At 43.9% G+C, this 19498-nt stretch overlaps 1 protein-coding gene across 5 annotated transcripts in view; it reads right to left on the bottom strand.

Moving 5' to 3' along the window:
• The window catches only part of CNTN1 (contactin 1), a 1316193-nt gene that overhangs the window by 678596 nt on the left and 618099 nt on the right, over positions 1-19498 (bottom strand). For all 5 annotated transcript variants that reach the window (XM_069627984.1, XM_069627985.1, XM_069627983.1 and 2 more), the window contains one exon: positions 13676-13813. In XM_069627984.1, the coding sequence (XP_069484085.1) occupies positions 13676-13763 (88 nt within the window). In that variant the 5' untranslated portion in view covers positions 13764-13813. The remainder of the gene's footprint in view (positions 1-13675; positions 13814-19498) is intronic.

The raw sequence follows: 19498 nt of genomic DNA, 5'->3' as shown, positions 1-19498 counted from the left end.
TCATTATTGTAACCACCAGTGGTAGGTTTGTATTTGTCACACGAGCAGGATCTCAGGGTCAAGGCATTCAACTGTATTTATTGTTCTTTAAACTCATGCAAATCACTGGTGTATAAAGCTGTTGCCGGCACTCACATTTTTTCAAATGTGAACATTCTTACTTCATCATATACATTGTATCATATTACAAAAAAAAAATGATTTCATGTGATGTGATAAAGGTTTGTGCCTTATCCAGTTTGTGAAGTGGATCCACGGAAAAGAGAATTAACACTACAGCAAGCATCACCATTTGCGTCTCATAAAATACTGCACATGAAGACACGCAATTCATTTACAAAAGCGTATATTTCTTTCTAGAAGCAAAAGCTTTGAAATCTTATTATGAGTCCCAAATCACTTAGTAATTAAAAGCCTAATACAGACGGCAAGCGACTGCTTCCTATTTAGAAAGAAATGTTAATCTAGCAAAGCATCTCTCATATTTTAAATGGAAAGAGGTTCATGACTGTACTTTCCATGAACACTCAATTAATTCTTGCACCAAGACAGAAAAACATGATCTCATTGGGCACAGAACTCCAAAAACTAAAATTCAAAATAGCCATGCCTTTTGATAGTTAATGGGACAAGATAAAACATTCCTCCCCTAGCGCTCAGGACTCCCTCGTTCTTCAAAGCATTACAAAAAACGTCCTCTTCCCCCCCATATAGACCTGCCACCTCTCCGACTGGAAAGAAACCGCTGCAATTGTGTGAATTGTGATTCTGTATATAAAACATGTTCTGATAAAATATAAACAGCTATCGGCCAAAACGTGATTAAATAGCGTGATCAGGGATTTCTTCTTCGTACGCTGTGTCCATCTGTTTTCTTATCGCTGTCTTTTTGTCAGTCTCTGTTAGCATCAAGCCTAGCAAAGCTAAACCATGAAAAAATAGCATGAATTAATCCCTCTGAATTGTTCCAACCAATAATGGTTGTACGATATCGCAAGAACATGTGGAGGCAGAGCCAGGGCTAGAATGTATGGGCATCGCCCTTACCCTCCTCCCCATCCTGCAAGTGAAGTCTCATCTGTGTACCACTGTCCATTACAATGGGGCAATAGTTGATGTTTTTTTCGGAACAAAACGGATTCTCCTATTCCCCGTAAAACAATGGATGCTCCAGAGGCAGGTTCCTTGATTTGCCTTATTGTGACACCCGCTCAGTGTGGCGGCTGAGCAGAGAAAAGTAAGGTAAGCTCTAGTCTGTTAAAAATGAAACCAAGCCTCGTATTCACCAACACTATTACATTCTGATCTCTGCTAAATACAGTCAAAATGCACCTGGCCTTTTATGGGTATATATCCCAAACCTCTTCTCAAAGTAGCAATTGTCTTTTTTCTCATTTAATCTTTAGCTAAGTTGTTTGAAATGTGTTCATATAGTTTCCTGGTCCATAATCACTGAAACAAACCATGATACTGGAATCGGTACACAGTCATGTAACCCTATTTTGTCTTATTACTAACAATAAGAATAGCGTGCCATGTATCCCTTGCTCGATACCACAATTTCACCATTCCACAAAACCAAAACTCACTCCTTCTGATGCTTCTCATTATAACTTGTTAGTCACCAGCGGAGTTCCCAATGTGATTGGGTCCCAAACCCAGGTTCTTTTTCTTGGACTCGGCAGACCTAGTTCACTATCCTGCCAAGTACTGCCATAAGGAAGATAACCCATATCTATCTCTCTCTCTCTTTCTCTCTCTCTCTCTCTCCCCCTCTCTCTCCCTCCCTCTCTCTTTCTCTCTCTCTCTCCCTAGACTTGGGTCCTCAACTTGGATTTCTCTTCTTGGACTCAGCCTACTTGGTTCACTACCATGCCAAGTACTGCCACGAGGGAGATGACTCTTATTATTCTCTTGATTAGGGTTATTTACCCTGGTTTCTCCTATTCTTCTTGGGTGTGGGTCCCTGACCCTGCTCTGGTGATCTGTTGAATTCCCCAATCCACTGACACGAAGAAGAGGAGCTTTCAGGTAGGCCTGACGCACATGAAAGCCAAACTGGGTGTCCCAACTATTAGGCCAAGAGTAAAGTCTGTCTCCCTTCTAACCCCAAGTCCCCTCCTGGTCTCCCGTACCTCACTTTACTTCACAGGGATGTTGGTACATCGGTGGAGCTTCCAGGGACAAGGGTTTGCCTCTCAGCTGCTTCAGGCTTCTCACTGCGTCTGCGACGGCCATGCAGCTTACCTTTGGGTGGCTCCGTTTCTCAGCGGTTCTCTCAGCATCTGGGACAGCAGCCCAGTCTCCCTCTCTGCAGCTCGGCTTTGTTGGGTTTCTTTCTGTGTCACTCACATCAGCACGGTTCCTCCTTGCACTGTTCGGCTGGTTTCTGACCTTCGGGACCGCTCCTGAAGCGCAGGAGAAGAAAGGCTCCGGCGGCTCCGCAGCATCCTTCGTGCTTCACCTTCTATGTTCCCCTAAGCGGCTTTGAAACTCCTGTGCCACTGCTGCTTCCTCTATCGGCTGGAGTCGACAGGTGTCTTTGTCCCTCTTTGGTTTTGAAACAATGTATCTGGTTCCCAAACGGCTCATTGTATAATCTCTTTTGGTGTTTTGATCTTGATACAGGCATGGAGCCACCTCGTACCAGTAGTGTGGCAAGTAATCTTCATGTTTCCTACACTCTTCCTCGTCATAGTACTTTCAAGTTCCCTATAGTTCTCTACCAGATAACAATACATGGGTATTCTCTCTAAGAAGAGGTTTTTCGAGGGAAGAGGTGAGAGAGTGTGGTGGTGTGTTGATGGTACAAGGACTGTACCCTAGATGGTCATGGATTTTCCTAAAGGGGAAGTCCCTTCCCAGGAAATCCTCCTGCATTATACCGCCCTCAGGGAACTATTGGGTAGCAGCCTCACCTCCCTGGGCTCATGGGAAAGGGCTGCCCCTCGGGGAGAATAGTAAATCATCACATTTTTTATTTTGTATTTGTTACAAGAGACATGAGTAAATGCACTCTCCTGTCAGAGAGTAAGGATGCAATCCAACATAGGGAAGTTCCCTGAAATCCGGTGTACATAAGTCTTTTTAGCAGGATTTTGTGCAAGATGGCATCAAATGCCACATAGTTATCCACGTGATGTGGGTACTTAGTGTGTCTATGTTGGTGTTTTTCTTAAGTGTGTTACCTCGAAGGTCTGAATACAAATTGTAATTTGGCTAGCCTTTTCCACATCGTCCCGATGATGTTGATGTATTCAGTTTTCAATGATTTTTTGCAGTGAATGTTCCATTTGCGATGGGGAGCGGTAACTCACCAGAGAACCAGGGTTGGCTCTAATTTTTTCAAGTAGGGTTTTGATGTGAGTGGTCTTGAAAGATTGCAACATGGTGCCTTGTTCGATTGATGAATTGAAGAACAACTGGAAGAAAGGGCATTGCTGTCATGTTGGCCTATGGCATTGTAGATGCTGGGGGATGAGGCAGCACTGGTCTTCAGATGATCATGCAGAATACATGGGCTTTGTCTATGCTGATGAATTTTTGCATTGCCAAGGGACAGAAGGCTCCACGTCCAGATATTGTGGATTTGCTGGGTGCTGGTGCTATTGCTGCGTAGAAAGCTGCAGTGTGGCCTTTCCTGTCTAGGTGCTCTTCGATGAATAGGATTGCACTGCTATGTTGTGCATAGAGTCGCAGCATTGGTAGGATGGGTTTGGGAAGGGGGTTCTGTCTGGTGTGTCTTTTGATATTTGCACCAGCATGTGGAGGTTTTGCTGACATGGAGTATTGTGGGGTATTGCTGCAGGAGAAACATAGAAGGGTTTGGGTGATGCATTGGTCGAGCCTTTAAGGAGGAGAGGCAGCTGTATCTGGGGCATGCAATGGTTATTTATTGTGGATTTTTATACCACCAGCCACAATATGAAATTGCTTTGTGGATCCTCAATAGAGAAGGGGGGATAGCAGAAGGGACACATGAATGATCCGTGCAAAGATGGAGTGTATTCATTCAATGGTCCTAGTGTATTCATATCAGTACACATGCAAGGGAGGGGGCACAGAGAGCATTCAGACTTGTGAGTGCATTCCATGCAAATAAGTGCATGTCAGTGGAGAGTAAGTGTGGCACGACCGTTACCCATGAGCTGTCACTAAGTGATTTGGCAGCTGATCATAAAGAAGCTCAGCCAATAGACTGTTTCGAAATGGCAGGGGCAACAATGTTTTATCTGATTGATGGCACGAGAAGTCAGGCATTCGAGAATCACTGAGAGGTAAGTGGGTGTGGGTCACCCATAGTCGGAGCTGTCCATGTCTGTAGGTGATGTAACAGTCTTCCAGTAGATGAAGTAGGGAATGGATCAGAAAGGCCAGGAGAGCCCTACAGCCAACCAGTCCAGCAGACATACATAGCATGATACATTCATAAATGTGGCACCATAGTCACTCCTGCATACATTGTGCCAGCTATGAGGATCTTGTACATGCATGCTATTGTGTGATGCATCATGTGGGCTTCTATGTGGCAACTGAGCTTTGCATGCAGGTCTTTCTCTTTGATGTACCTGACTGCATGCTGTTTCAACACTTACCCTCCCAGTGTTGTCAAACCTTTGACTGCTGATTAACACTTAACATGTTGCTATTGCTGGGTTACTTAGTCACGTTGTAGAACCATTAGTTGCTTGTTATGTTTACACTACTAGTGATTGCGTTTGCATTAAATGAATGGTCCCTGGCTGTTATTAGGTTCATAATTGGTTGAAACTAAAGTATGGACCACTCTCCTTGAAATGCTTAGCTTGGGGTATCTGTACCAGCATCTACATGATGGAAGCTGTCCAATAAGTTTATCATTGTTTGAAAACCAGGGGTCTTCAAGGATGGTTCATGGCTTCAGGATAACCACACAAAATTAATTTGAGGACAGTGATTCTAATTTTTAGTTATTTACATAGTGAGTGGTTATATTGAAAACCTGGTGTGGTTGGGGCTCTTGAGGACAGGAACTGAAGACCACAGTAATACACAGTGTTGGTCGTGGGGCCAGAATAAGTGCAATGTGCTTTGTAGGGGAGTGCTGCAGGGCAGGCATGCCTGCAATGCTGTTTTCCTTTGCATGCAGAGTGTGGACTTAGATCAATGCAGATTCTGTATTTGATAACGGTTTGTGACTTCTTTTCAGCCAAGTATTTATTTTTCGATGTGCCTTTTTTGCCTTGCTTTGTTACACATTAGTTCAAACCCATATTTTGCTCTGAAGATCAATTTTGGTTTTGTCGATCTTTTCTGGACCGTACTGTAGGAGACCACGCAACAACTACGAGTGAACAGTAGAACAGTAGTACTTTTTGACAAGAAATCTAATTCCTTTTTTTCAGATGCACCTACCAAAATTGCTTGAATGCTGAAATAACTCACATTGGCTATTTGACGAGCAGATTTATATAAGTGGACATAGCCAGAGTCTCTCGACACTTTCTACACAAAGAAGACCTGGCTCTTTCCCTCACGAATGAGTGATGATAAACAGAATTCTGCCATGAGCAATCATCTTCGCAGTCAGCGCATATAATTATTTGCAAAAGCTTCTCCTGTAGGGATCTATTTTGCGCGGCTGGAGTCAAAACACTGTAATTTGGCTGCCTTTTATGTTTTCGGTTTGAATGCATGGTAATTGCTTTTGTGATGCTAGCCCACAGGAATGCTAAAGCAACACTTGAATGGGGGTGGGAGGGACAAAGCGGAATTTAGGTCTCATGAAGTTTGTGATGGAAAGTAACTCCTAGATGTCAAAACAGGAGTGGCAGCGTAATGAATAGATGGACGAAGTCGTCCTACACAGACGGCAACATTGGGCCCTAATCCAAACCAAAGCAGGATGGCAGCAACTCAGACTCTTCCTATGAAGAACCAATGTGGAGGAACTCAAGAAAGGCCTAGGGTTCTGAGAACTGGGAGGATGATATGAAGGACGCTAAGCGTTCATAGAGTGATGAGCAAATAGACCTGCCTGGATTGCACCCTACGTGTGAGCTCTCAACTAGACCCATCTCAGGTTGGCGCAGCCCATCCAAAAGTCCCAAAATCCAAAGGAAAAAAACTGTTCTAGATGGGCTACACCTTCCGGACCTGGATCCAGATGACAGCTCTGCCCTGCTTACAGCCCACACTCAAATAAAGAGAAGAGAAGTGCCTGGGGCCTTGCATATTCTTCTTCTCTTGCTTCCACCAACCAAGGTCTGATAGCTTTAGTGGCGGCGTGACAAGCCTATTTGCCCCAACTTCTACAGTGGTGATTTGTTGCAATATAAAAAAGCTATAAACAGGGCATGAATGTATCTGTTTATGAAAAGACGCAAACAGCAGAATGGAGGGGTGGGATCAGGAAAGAGTGTTGCATTTCTTCATTATGGAAGTAACATGACTTCAGAAGACTCTTGGTGACTTCATATATTTAGGGCTTTATTTCGAGTTTGGTGGTCGAATTACCGCCAAAATCAGTTACCGTTACCGCCACTGTCTCGTGGGTTTACCACTGGATTACAAGTGATGGTAGGACGTGTTAATCCACATTTGTGGAGTCCATAGGGCTTCATGGGGTTTTAGCAGATTTATCGCTCGCAGTAATTCCGTCGATTTTTGCTTAAAGATGGAGGCTTTAGCTCCAGCTTGATGCTGAAGGTAATGCCCGACACTCACAAATTGGTGCAACCGAAATTCAAACCCACTTAGAACCGGAGGCTCTAGCTTCCCTGTCCTCGCCGCAAAAAAAGGGAACTCCTACCCTCCGGCACTCAGAGCAGAAGAATCCTACAGGGCCTTTCGCAGAGCCCTCAAAAACTGGCTATTTGCATAATCTTAATCACTTTCATGACTGACCTCCTCAACCCTTGCATCATCTCTGTAACTCTTGTGCAATTAAATCTGATTCATGTACCTTTTATCCTTAAATGAAATCTCTTTCATGTACTGTGTATGCTTCATACACTGTATTTCCTATATATGTTACGCTCCTCAAATATAAACTGATTGTCTTCGGGCCACATGTTACTCGTTTCTTCAAGCGCCCTGAGGCTTGTACGTGCTTTATAAATGCAATAAATAAATCCTGCACTACAGGGTCAAAAATTGAAATTTGGCAGTGCCGTAAAAACGCGGGTAATTCTGTTAGCGCCAGAAAAAGTGACGGCAAAGGAATAATAGCCGCTTTATTACTGCACTGCCCAACCTGTAATCAGGCCCTTCATTGGAAACACAGGCACTGCTTTTTTATTAGGTCAAAATAGAGATTCCGTACTGCCAAAATCCATGAGAAATCAAAAACAACTGAACTGGAGAATACAAATTTATTTTATGGGCTGATCTCTTTGAAATGGCATTGCTACATGTTAACATCAATTGGAGCTTATGATAAGTTATTTATAATAACGCGCTTAATACCCAGAGGTTTCTAAGCACTGACCCAGGGATCGAACCTGAGGTGCTCCGTGTGGTCTTGCTTCCAAGGCGAGCATGTTGCCCCTGAGCTATCCTCCCAACAGGAGAGCTCATTGGGGATAGCTCAGAAAAGTTACACAAATGCAAGTGCTCCTTTGCCCCATACTTGAGTTTGTCACCAAAATGTTTCTTTTAGGCTCTGATACAGCAGACTAAAACGTCTTCACTTATTTGTTGGTTTACTGGGTATTTGCAGCATGCCTCTGCAACCAGATGTTTGCTTCAGAGAACAGTTGGGGAATAGTGGCATAGAAATGGCAATGCAAAAATGACTCTCCTGAAAAAGAAATCTGAGGGGTGTAGAAAGGGGGGTCTCCTGGAGAGGAGGTGTGTTCATAAACAAAAAGTTATTCAAATGTTTTTAGACGGTTTTAGAAAAATGGCAGGCTGTATTTCACCTCTTTGCATTGTTGTAGAGGGAAAGACCTTTGAAATGAATATGTGGAGATTCTTGGAACAATTTCTGCACAATGAGCAGTCCGCAGTCGAGGAATCTTAGTCCTGATTGCTGCATGCATCTTAATGCATTTTTAAAGGTCGCCTAATTCATGCCTTATTTTGGGAGAGAAGCCTGATGTGTTGAATTTGATAACGAAGTAGACAAGGAGCCAGTGCAGTGGCAGAAAGGCAAGATACCTATGACTGCAGGTAGCTCTGGTGGCTTCCATCTGCAGGAATTGTGTCTTGCCGAAGAAGAACAGGAACAGGCTGATAGCCTGCTCTGGTAAATAAAACCCTATGAGGCGATGAGGATTGGACTAATGGTGAAAACCCACTTAAAGTGGTAGAACGATGAGTGAATGACTTTGCTTATGTTATGAAGTGAGACTCTAAAATCCTCCCCAAATCCTTCAAACTGCTTGAATACCAACTATGAAAGAAAATTAACTATAAGCCGCACATCATTCCCTTGGTCAATATTTTAAAGCAACACACACCCCACATTGTCTTTGTATAATTTTCCAACCTGATCTTTGTGGTAAGATTAAAACAACATGTTAATGACTCTCAATATCACGTAAGCTCCCTTCTGTGTGTGTTCCACCCCTCTCTCCCAACATACCATCCCCACCATCACCACTCATCACCAACCACGTGGCTCAACAGCAACGTCATGGACAATGTATCACAGAAACCTCACCCACATCACCACTCCATTATCCACCATCACCCGAAAACTGATGCTCGCCAATGTCCGCTCAGCAATCAACCACAAAGGTGATATTGCCGACCTCATCACCACACAGGACTTGGATGCCATCTTCATTACTGAGACCTAGATGGAATGCACCTCCACCCACATCCTCGATGTCTTCACCTCAATTGCTACAGAATTCTACAGCGATACCGTCCAAGCGTAAAGCGCTCTATAAATCCAAATAAAATACAAATACATACAAGATCGGTAGAGGCCTCGCTATCATTCACAAGGCATCATGGGCATGCACCCAACTGGACGTCACCACCGTTGGCTCTTTCAAAAACGTATCCTGCCATGTCCCGCTCTCCCGAATGGACCCAGTCACGTTTCACCTCATCTACAGATCATGCAAGCCAACAGCTCCTTCACCGAAGACGTCACAGAATTGGTCACCACCGTGACTCTTATGCATGCCAACAACATCTTCCTCAGCGAGTTCAACATCCCTGGCAACCCAGCAACCACGTCAATGAAGGGAGATCTCCACTGCCTACTTGGCCCACTGAACCTCACAAGGCATACGAAAGACCTAATTCACAGGAAAGGTAATATACGCAACCTCATTGTCACCGCCCTGCCCATCCTCCATCACAGCTCTCCTATTACGCTCGACTGGTTGGACCATTTGATAATCTGCTTTGAGATTAGTCACACCACACCTCTCTAGCAAACCCATTGGAAACCAAGCAAATAAGCCTGCAGATCTTTCAAGAACTTACCAGTGGAGGCTCTTCTGAGGTCTCCTCTGAGGAGACCTCACAAAAATCCACCTCACATGAGCTGATCTACCTCAGACGAACCAGGACTGCTACTCGCTTCTCCAAGAAATCAACCCCACCCTCACAAACACCATCAACTGCCATGCCCCAGTGAAACGGTGCACCCACAAGCCTAAATCTGGTACACCCAAGAACTCAACCTCAACAAACAAACCATCAGAAAACAAGAAAAGAATTGGTAAAAATCCTGCAGCGCATCCAACCTCGCCTTTCTCAAGGGACAATGTGCTACACACAGAAGACTGGTCAACACTGCCAAAGGCCAACTACTACCAAAACACCACAGCCACGGCCATCAATGAAAGCAGAGCCGTCTTCAAGGCCATGAAGCACTGCATCAACCCTCTGCCCAACCCACCCATAGCACATTTCATTGAAAAATCCACTGCCATCAACTCTTTCTTTGTCAACAAGATCAACATGATCCCCCAACACATAGACACCAACGCCAAAACTGACAGCACACTACACATCCCATCTCTCAAAACCACAACTACCTGGACAACTTTCAAGAAACTAACTATGGAAGGCCTCACTGCCACAGTAGCACCCCTACAAGGCCACATCGTATGCAGACGACATCCTCCCTGCCTCAGTACCCCAAAACCCTTCAGAGTGAAGCACTCCTCCCTAAAAACTCCCAAACTCAAGGCACCTTCCCCTTGACCCTCAAGACCAGACAAATCCTCCTGCTTCTTAAGAAGCCAGCACTGGACCCTGACAATCTCAGCAACTACTGCCCCATCATCCATCTTCCCTTCCTAGGTAATATCCTTGAGAAAGCAGCAAGCACACAACTCCTCCAACACATCGAAGCCAATAACCTCCTTCAGTCCTACCAATCTGGCTTCAGACCCAGACGCAGCACAAAAACGTTTACCATCAAGGTGATCGACGATGCCATTAAAATCCTCGATGAAGGTCATCCTTGCCCCCTAGTTCTCCTTGACCTCGCAGCAGCATTTATTACAGTAGACCACAAAACACTCGTCGACAATCTCCATCGCTGCATGGGGATCAGCAAGATCGTGCTCAGCTGGTTCAATTCCTACCTTGCTTATCGCAAACAGTTCGTACAACTCAATTCTTTCAGATCACCAACTCTACCCATCAGTTGTGGAGTCTCGCAGGGATCCATCCTGTCCGCCGTGATCTTCAATCTTTACATGGAAACTCTCTGAACCATAGACGAGCGAGACATAATTGGGAGAGCTGCGCGACCACTGCCAGCCCGACGAGACGTGTCCTTTAGGCACGCAGACGAGAATCGATGTGAGGACAGGACTGTCTTGCCTGCGGTCCGTCTTTTGGCAGAGAACAGCGCTGCGCTATCTCGCTGGAAAGAACAGCCCATTAATAGGAGCTACCTCATGGTGTTCTGCCTCCAACATTGCGAGAGTGGATGAACTTCATTTGCCCACCACTGTATGCCGAAAACACAAGCCGGCACAGAGAAAGTCCTCAGTCAATATACTGTTTGAGTGACATCCTCTACTCACTATCCTTTCCCTGCTCTACTCACCACATTTGAGTAAAGAAAAGTATCACTGGGGCCAGAAGTTAAAAGTTCCCACTATATCACACATTTTTCGTCCTGATGAAGTCCCGGCATGAATAAAAGAGAAGACTAATGATGGATGAGGTCTATCTCCTGCCATATGGGCAGAAACGCACCGCGTTGACACAATAATCTTGCAATTACATACATTACTAAGTTTTGCCCCATAGAGGTGATAGGGTGTGAATAACCCAAAAAATCAAACTCTGAATGTGCCGAAAACAATCTGATGCATAACTGTGGAAATCAAATAATGTGGTACCGTGTTTTACACCACCTATTGTTGAGATACGATGGGAATGTATATAATTAAAGATGTGTTTAATACAATTGTATTGTATGTTACACTATGTCTTTTTTATACATATGTGTATATGTTTTTTATACAGAGGATAATGTGTGTATGATAAAATAGAGAGAAAAAACAGGAACTAAAGATAAACAGGGAATAAAATATTTCACCCTGTTGGTTCCAAAAATTGTTTGCCTACATTTTTGCCTGAACAATGTCTGGTCCTTAAGAAGTTGAATTCTTCGCAAACTTCTGGGTGCAAGTTCAGTTGTGAAAATGTTTTCACAAAAAATGCAGGAGTAGGAGGTAGTCTGTGTCCCCACCCCCTTGCGTTCTCTGGCGACTCTCTGAGCCCTCCTCAATCCACACAACATCCACATCCACCAATATGAAGATAGATTACATGCAGAGCTACCTCGAGATATCCTCCAGGGAAGCCATTCACAGGCTCAAGGCCGGTCTCACATTAATCCAGTCCTGGATGTTCAGTGCTTACCTGAAGCTCATCCCCTCCAAGACTGAATTCCTACTGCTGACCAACAGCACTGAACACCATGATATCCAGCCCTGGCTCTGTGCTATGAACCTTGAGGGCTTCACACCCCAGCTTGCCGCTTGTACCAAGTCCCTTGGTTCAACATAGACATTTCAAACAGCCCATAGCAAGGAAGACAGAAATGGCTTAATTTGCCGAAACAGTTGTCTCACTAAGGGCAATTTACCACACCAAGCATTACACACACACACCATCACCAAGCATTGTTACTTCTTACCTAATAGATATTCAGGATGCACTAAGCACAACTGCACTCAGTGACTGAATGAACTTTTGTGGCGCTGCGAAATAAGTGAAGAATGAGGGCTCCCTTCCCCTTTTGGAACGTTCTTCCCCCTATGATTGAAAAGCACTCCGTAAACATATCCCTATTGGCCGATTTTATACTACCTACCTAAGATTTACAAGGATGGCAACAAACCAATTAACGTCCGATCAGGGCTCAAAATGTCACACGCCACTAGCCATTGGATAGTGGATTCATGGCTCTTGATGCAGAGGAAATGGTGTGCTGTGCATATTCAGAGAACTGAGCTGGGGAAGGACTTTTTATGCTTAGCTATTAACTTGCAACTTGAAAATGTTACTCCGGTCCAACCATTGCAGGAACAAAGCCTTCTGCAACCCTATAACATCGACATGAAGGCATGCCTTCAACCTGTCGCACAAGTAGCCTGCACTTAATTAAATTACTTTTTATTTCATTCAGCATAAAAAATCTAACAACATTTTTGATTTCCTGTCATCTTTGCTGTGAAAACAAGGAGAAGCTTTTGGGGGGGGGGGGGGTGTGAAGCTGAGCAAACCATGTCTAGTAGATTTACCCTCATTCTTGAATGCCCTTTTGCCATCAGTCACCACCTGTAGACAACATTCTGTGACTACACCGCTGGCCCTTTAAGCAAGACGTGCACGTATCCATGCAAACCCAGTTTCAAATGCTTAACTTTTGCATAACATCCTAGGTTGCAAATGAAATGCAGTGAGGACAGTAAATCATGGGTGCATATCAGTTAAACCTTTCGCTGGTTGAAGGACAATTGTGCATGATATTAGCACTAGGGCAACAATTCCTCTAATCTTTCCTTGAGATGCATTTTTGCGCTGGGGAAATGTTTCCCTTGTCTAATAGAGAATGGTATTAGCATAAGGGAAATTATGCTATTGCCATTGCCATGGCCAAAAAATGCAATGCAAGTATATGCATTTGCATAACACCACTTACACAATTATACAGTAATCAGGTGGTGTGAGAAAGTGAACACATAGCATAAGACAACATTCCATGCACAGAAAAAATGCAGAGGTATTTGCTCTGGTGCTAATGTAATTGTGCACAAGCGAAAATGTTATTTGCACACCTTTGCGTATGTGCAATATTTGGCAATCTGGCCAATGGTCATACTTGGTCCTCAAAATATACACGGCCCTCGCATATTTTACTTCGGACCAATACTATTAACAATCCTTCACTATGCTAGCTGGAAGCCCGCTCTGCTTCATAAACCTTTGCTGCCAACTGTGCAAGATTTGTTAATTGTATTGGAAAAGGCAATTGCATCGGCTAACACAGAGTGTAAGGAGAGAAATTGTAAGGTCAGGCTGGATGGCCACTGCCTTAATAGTTGCTCCTCGCTGATGTTCTTTGAACAGGGGTCGCTGTTTTCCATCTTGATTTCTTGCTGTTAATCCCCAGAAACAATTAATAAGGGACAAATGTCGGTGTTAACCTTGAGATAGGAGGGCTTGAACATCTATGCAAACAAGTGATGAATTAGTCACTTACCTGCCAAGCAGGAGATGAGGCTCACTACAAAGAGCTGACTAATGAAGAGATGCATTTTCCTTCTGCTCACAGCTGTCCAGATGCACATGATGAATAGTTGGTTTCTTATAATTCAGGCAGACAGTTCATCAGAAGTGCCTAAAAAAGATAAGTGAAATATTAAGCTATGTTTATTAAAGTAGAAGACAGCTGAACATCAGACAAAAAGTGCCTTCAAGCCTTCTCACATTGGAACATCCTGATCACAATATGAAGACCACAGGGTCTGCAACCTTTGGCTTTCCAGGTGTATTGGACTACTACTCCGATCAGCGTTAGCCAGCATATCCAATGTTGAGAGATCATTGGTGTCGTAGTCCGAACATCTGGAGACCCCAGAGTGTTAGATGCATTACTGATTCATGATGAGATTGCTTAGCGTTATATATGTCCCTTTGGCTGTTTTGATGTTTCTAGGGATAGTTGTAGAGGAAAGAGATATACAGACAGGGGTCTGTGCAGACTGTTCCCTGTGCTTCCTACCACCAGAAGAAAATGTTCAAGCACTGTGCGAGTTTCCATATGGACACAGGAGTGGACATTTAAAAACAAAAAAAGCAATGGGAGTTATGGACCCATAACGGCCGTCACTGCTACAGCGCACCCAATATCCACGTGGGCTAATGTCAGCCCTCAACTCATGTTGTTGCCGGGGGCCCAGCAACAACATACAACATGTATCCTGCTATGGAGCTATGGCGGTTTGCAACTTTAAGGATTTAAACCCCAGATTTGGCACAGAGTGCCAGCACGGAGATCGACAGCGACAAGTTCAGTCGCCGAGGCTTTATCACTCCAGCCTCATCAGCGCTCTTTAGATTTTGTATCCCGCTACAGACCTATGGATATGTGCGAATTTAAGGATTTAAATTCCATTTTTGGCACGGAGCGCCGGCATGAAGTTAGATGGCGACGAGTTCAGTCACTCATAAGTTGTCCGTCAAAGGGTGCAAGGGCCGCTTTGCCCTAGTGCTGGCTCCCCCCAGGATGAAAGAAAGCCGAAATTTGAGGCATGCACGCCCAAGGAGGGGCAGAGGATTTGGAGGTCCACCGTCTCCATTGAAGCTGGCACCTTTGGAAAATATCAAGGTTATGAGGGGAATCAAAGGTAGCGATGAGGTAAGCAAATGCAATCTGAACTAAAACTCGCATTGGTTGAAAGTACTTTGAGTTGTGTCCTCTCAACATTTTATGTGATTGTTTTAATCTATGTGACTCCTGCTACTCCACTAGCTCCTTTGATTTCTCCTCCCCCTCCCCCTTTGAGCGACACTTTGTCTACTGTCCCTGTTGGATTGGCGAGCGAGTTCGCCGAGCCTACCAACAGTTTGAGACTGGGGCCATCACTTCGACTTAGAGAAAGATCTGAAGATGTCAGGTGCAAAATTGTCAACTTTACACCTAGTGACTCGACAAAGACTTCTACCAGTGGGGATCCAGAGGGGGTTTGAGCATGGGCGGACTCCAGGGGCAGCCACAGCTGAAGGGATGGTGCCTGAGCATCACGCTGACCTTGCTGTCTAGGGCCAGCATAGATTAAAAGCACAGGTCCACCTTAGCCACGAGGCCTCAGGAGTGATCAACATTTGCATGATTGCAAACAAGAATAAAAACGTGTATAATCTGAGCAAGAACATTAGCAACGCACTGTTTAAGGCATACAATGAAGATCCCGAAGAGGGTGACGCAATCCAACAGTTGAACCGTTTGGATAGTCTCTTGACACCAGACCCGTGCTTGATCCGTCTTGAATTGGAGATGCAACAGGACAGCCCGGGTAGGGTGAAACCCACAGATGGCTCGGGATTTATAGAGCCCGACGAGGGCCAGTGGAGGCATGGGGAGCAGGATTTAACTGACCTTGAAATTCTTGAGGGGGTGGAACCTCTTGGAAGTGTAGGGTCCAAGATGGATAATGAGCTGAATGGGGTAGCAACAAGCACTAGCATTGAAATTCTGATGGATTCCATGGAAAGAAACACAGAGAGAAATATAACAACACAATCCTGTGAAAAACAGGAGAGACCAAATGAGCCTATGGCATTTGGGGGCTCACCTCAAGCCCAGACACGGCATGAGGATTGTGGTGGAAATGGGGATGAACAGGAGAGGTGGGTAAACCCTATCAACAAGAAGCTTCTGAAAAATAAAAATATCCATGCCAGCACCCTGGATCTGAATAGAGGAATCATCATTAAGGCAAAACAACAAGAGAAGACGATGGAAAGATCATTGAAATCAGATATTGCCAGAATCGAGCAGATGATGGACCTGGAGGAGTCAGGCTACCCCCATTCATTTGTGTAAACTAGATAATGGGGCTGCTAACGTTGCCTTTAAGGAATATTTGGGGCCTTAGGCAATGATCTGCCAGAATTACTGGCCACTTTGAATTCTGAAGAAAGACTGGATTTTACTATCTCATCTACTGATTCTTCAACATCGGAAAATCCAATGCTAAATTGGTTGGTTAAAGAGGGTGGTTTATAAAGCTTTCCTGAATGCTAGGAGAGAGGGTTCAGCTCTAAGTGAGTTCGATAGTTTAGGAGCGATGTGTGGGAAGCCAATGCCTCCTGCTCTGCTCCTTTTTTTGGTGGGGATGCGAAGTTTGTTGGAGTGACAGAGTCTTTTTGGGCGTGTGGAGGTCTCTCGTGCAATGGTATCAGAGAGGTATGGTGGGGCGTTGAGTGAGAGGCATTTGTGAGGTAAGTGTGAGGGTCTTGAAAGTGATACGTTCTTTACTTGGAGCCATTGTGCTTCAGGTCTTGCTTGGGTGATGTGTTCCCTCTTGGGTATGTTGAGGGCTGCTCTGAGGGCATTAATTTGAATAACCTGGAGCCGATTTAGATTGGTGTTAGATGTGCCTGCAAGGAGGACGTTACAGTAATCAAGCTTAGCACCTATGGTGGCTCTGGCTATAGTAAGGCAGTTTTGTTTTGATAGATATGGCTTTACTTGATTGATGAGTTTCGTGGTGTATGCAGAGGCTGAGGCTATTGCATTAAACTGCCGAGTCAAGGACAGTGTGGAGTCTAACTAGACACCTAAGTTTTTGACAGCCTGAGAGAGAGGGATGACTGTGTTATCTATGGTGAAGTTGCAGTATTGGCGGTCAAGCTTAGCTAGAATTTCTTTAGGTCCTATGATGATAATCTCGGTTTTATCACCATTGAGGCAGAGTCCATTCGTGGCCATCCATTCTTGAATTGTATTATATATGAGGTGGATTGCCGCTGCATCTGTATCATAGGAGCCTGTAAGGGGGAGGAGGACTTGAGTGTCATCGGCATAGTTCGTGTAAGCTATGCTGAGGGAGTCAAGTTTGTCAAAGAGTGGTTTTGTGAAGAGGTTGTATAGAGTGGTGGCCGTACACAAACCCTGAGGTACTTCGCAGTGTATGGTAGTGGGTGTGGCGTTGGCATTACTGGAGAATACTTTCATGGCTCTGCCGTTTAAGAAAGAGGTGATCCACGTGCTGCTCTATTCGTGAAGTTGGCTGAACATAGGAAGGAGCCCTGCCGTATAAAGCTTTATGGGCTATAGTGAAAAGCTTGAAATTCATCTGTGTTCTTACTGGCAACCAATAAAGTTTCTTCAACAAAGGAGTTATATGAGCTTGTCTAAGAGATTTAGTAATAATTTGGGCAGCAGTATTCAAGATTACTTGCAGCCTCTGTAGAGACGATTCCGTTCCACCTGCATATGAGGCATTGCTGTAATCCAGGTGCGCACTCACAATGGCACACACTATAATTGCAGAGTTCTTCACCGATAATAATGGTGGAATCTGCCTTAATGCCATAAATTGAAAATGTGAGGTGCTGATGACTTTTTTTTTGACGGATCAGGGACAAAAAGGAGCCTATGATTACTCTGAAAGTTTATAGTTTCAGTTCTAATGTTATGTCTTGCTGCTAGTGTAAAATGGGCAACGATGATCAAAACCTCAGACAGTTTAGTAGGGGAAGCAACAAGCATAATCACTGTTTTATCCCCTCCGAGCCCAAGCCAGTTTTCTGACATCCAGCGTTCAATAAGAACATACACGTGTTGAATGTGGTGCATGTTAGCCACTGGATCCTGACCTACCTGAGGTTCATCAGCGTAGTTTTGAAGCAAAACCCCATGATCCTAAAGTTGGTCAAGTAGCGGTTTCAGATAGATAATAAAAAGGTTTGTGGAAATACAAGACCACCGGGGTATGTCACAATCAACTATCTCTTCTTGAGAGATAGGATTATTGATTTTAATAGGCAATGTTCTATTGCAGAGAAATGAGTGAATCCAATCCGATGACTTATCCGATACTCGGGCAACATCCAAAGCCTACTGAAGTAACAATAGTATGGTCATTGGTATTAACGGCTGTAGAGAGGTCAAGAAGCATCAACACCCCAATTCAACCATGATCCAAAATCAACAGAGAGTCTTTAACATTTATTAGGGCTAATTCAGTACTTCCACCAGGCAACAACCCTATTGACCATCTCCTAAAAGAAAGGATTTATCAATGAAGTAGCTACAAGCTCCAAGATCTTCAGAAGAAAAGGAGTGCTAGCTTTGGGATGATAACTAGCACAATCATCTGTATTTAAACCAGGCTTCTTGAAGAAGAGGTGTCACCCAGACTCGTTTCAGAACCTCTGGTACTTAACCTTGAACACTTCCACTTCATCAGACTTTATTTCGGGAAACCAAGTCCCATAAAAATACTTTCAGAGCAAATATAATCCAACATCATCTGGGCGCGAAATTTGAACTCGCCACTAGCCACTGGATAGTGATATTTGACTAGTGGCGAGTAAGAAATAGTGTGCTGTTTGTATGCATATAACTGAGGTGGCAAGTAGGTTTTTATGGCTGGGTAATATCTTGCAATTTTAACTTTTATCACAGTCAAAACAATAAAATCATCAAAGCAAGTTTTACATCTATTCCAAAAGATTATTCATCATTAGTTAGCTAAACATAAATGTTACATTAAATATAAACCAAAAAACGTGTATGACTGATAAATGTTAATGTATATATGCAATATTACAAATGAACTTTCATAATTTTCTCCCTAATTGTAAGTGCATGATATAGGAATTTGTTAACAGTGGTGAAACCTTTTATCAAAAGTGGCATAATATAATACTTCCTAAGTGGGTTATGTATATGGGTTCTGTAGAAAAATAAACGAAAAAAAGAAATTGAACGGACAAAAATGATGAATTTGGCAGTGGAAAAATAACTAATGTCCTATAATGAAGATCAAGGGGAGCGGGGGTTGCAGGGATGTCCGCTGCTTCCGTAACAAGGAAAGCGGGAGACAAACAAAGTTTTTAAAAAAAACAAAAGGACCCTGCAGCATTGGTTCCCTTCTGAAGGGAACCGGCGTCGCAGAGGAATGTACCGGTGTGGAAATGGGCTGAACACAACACAGAGTGGTGCCAACAGGTAAGTAGGGGGGTGGGTGGATGGATGGAAGAGCCGATTTCGAATTCGGTATTGCCGTATTCGGCAATTTCGAATTCGATATTATGGCACTCACTAAAATCACGGATATCCTTGATAACGTAGGACAAAGCAGAATAAAATGGCAGAGTGTTTCATAAAGAGTAGGAGAAAGTGGGAATACTTTATCTTCAGGGCTAGAATGATACCAAACCCCACAGCTTGTATTCCAATGTAACCAATTAAAATGAGCTATGGTTATTAAAAAGCACTGTTTTAAAAAGGGGGACATGTTAAGTAGGGAGCAATACCCTCCATTACCAATAATGATTCTAATTGTAGATT

Source organism: Ambystoma mexicanum, chromosome 12 (assembly GCF_040938575.1).
Source record: "Ambystoma mexicanum isolate Mex_15411 chromosome 12, UKY_AmexF1_1, whole genome shotgun sequence".
In the NCBI taxonomy this organism is placed as follows: domain Eukaryota; kingdom Metazoa; phylum Chordata; class Amphibia; order Caudata; family Ambystomatidae; genus Ambystoma; species Ambystoma mexicanum.
This window is presented reverse-complemented; position numbering and strand designations above follow the sequence as displayed.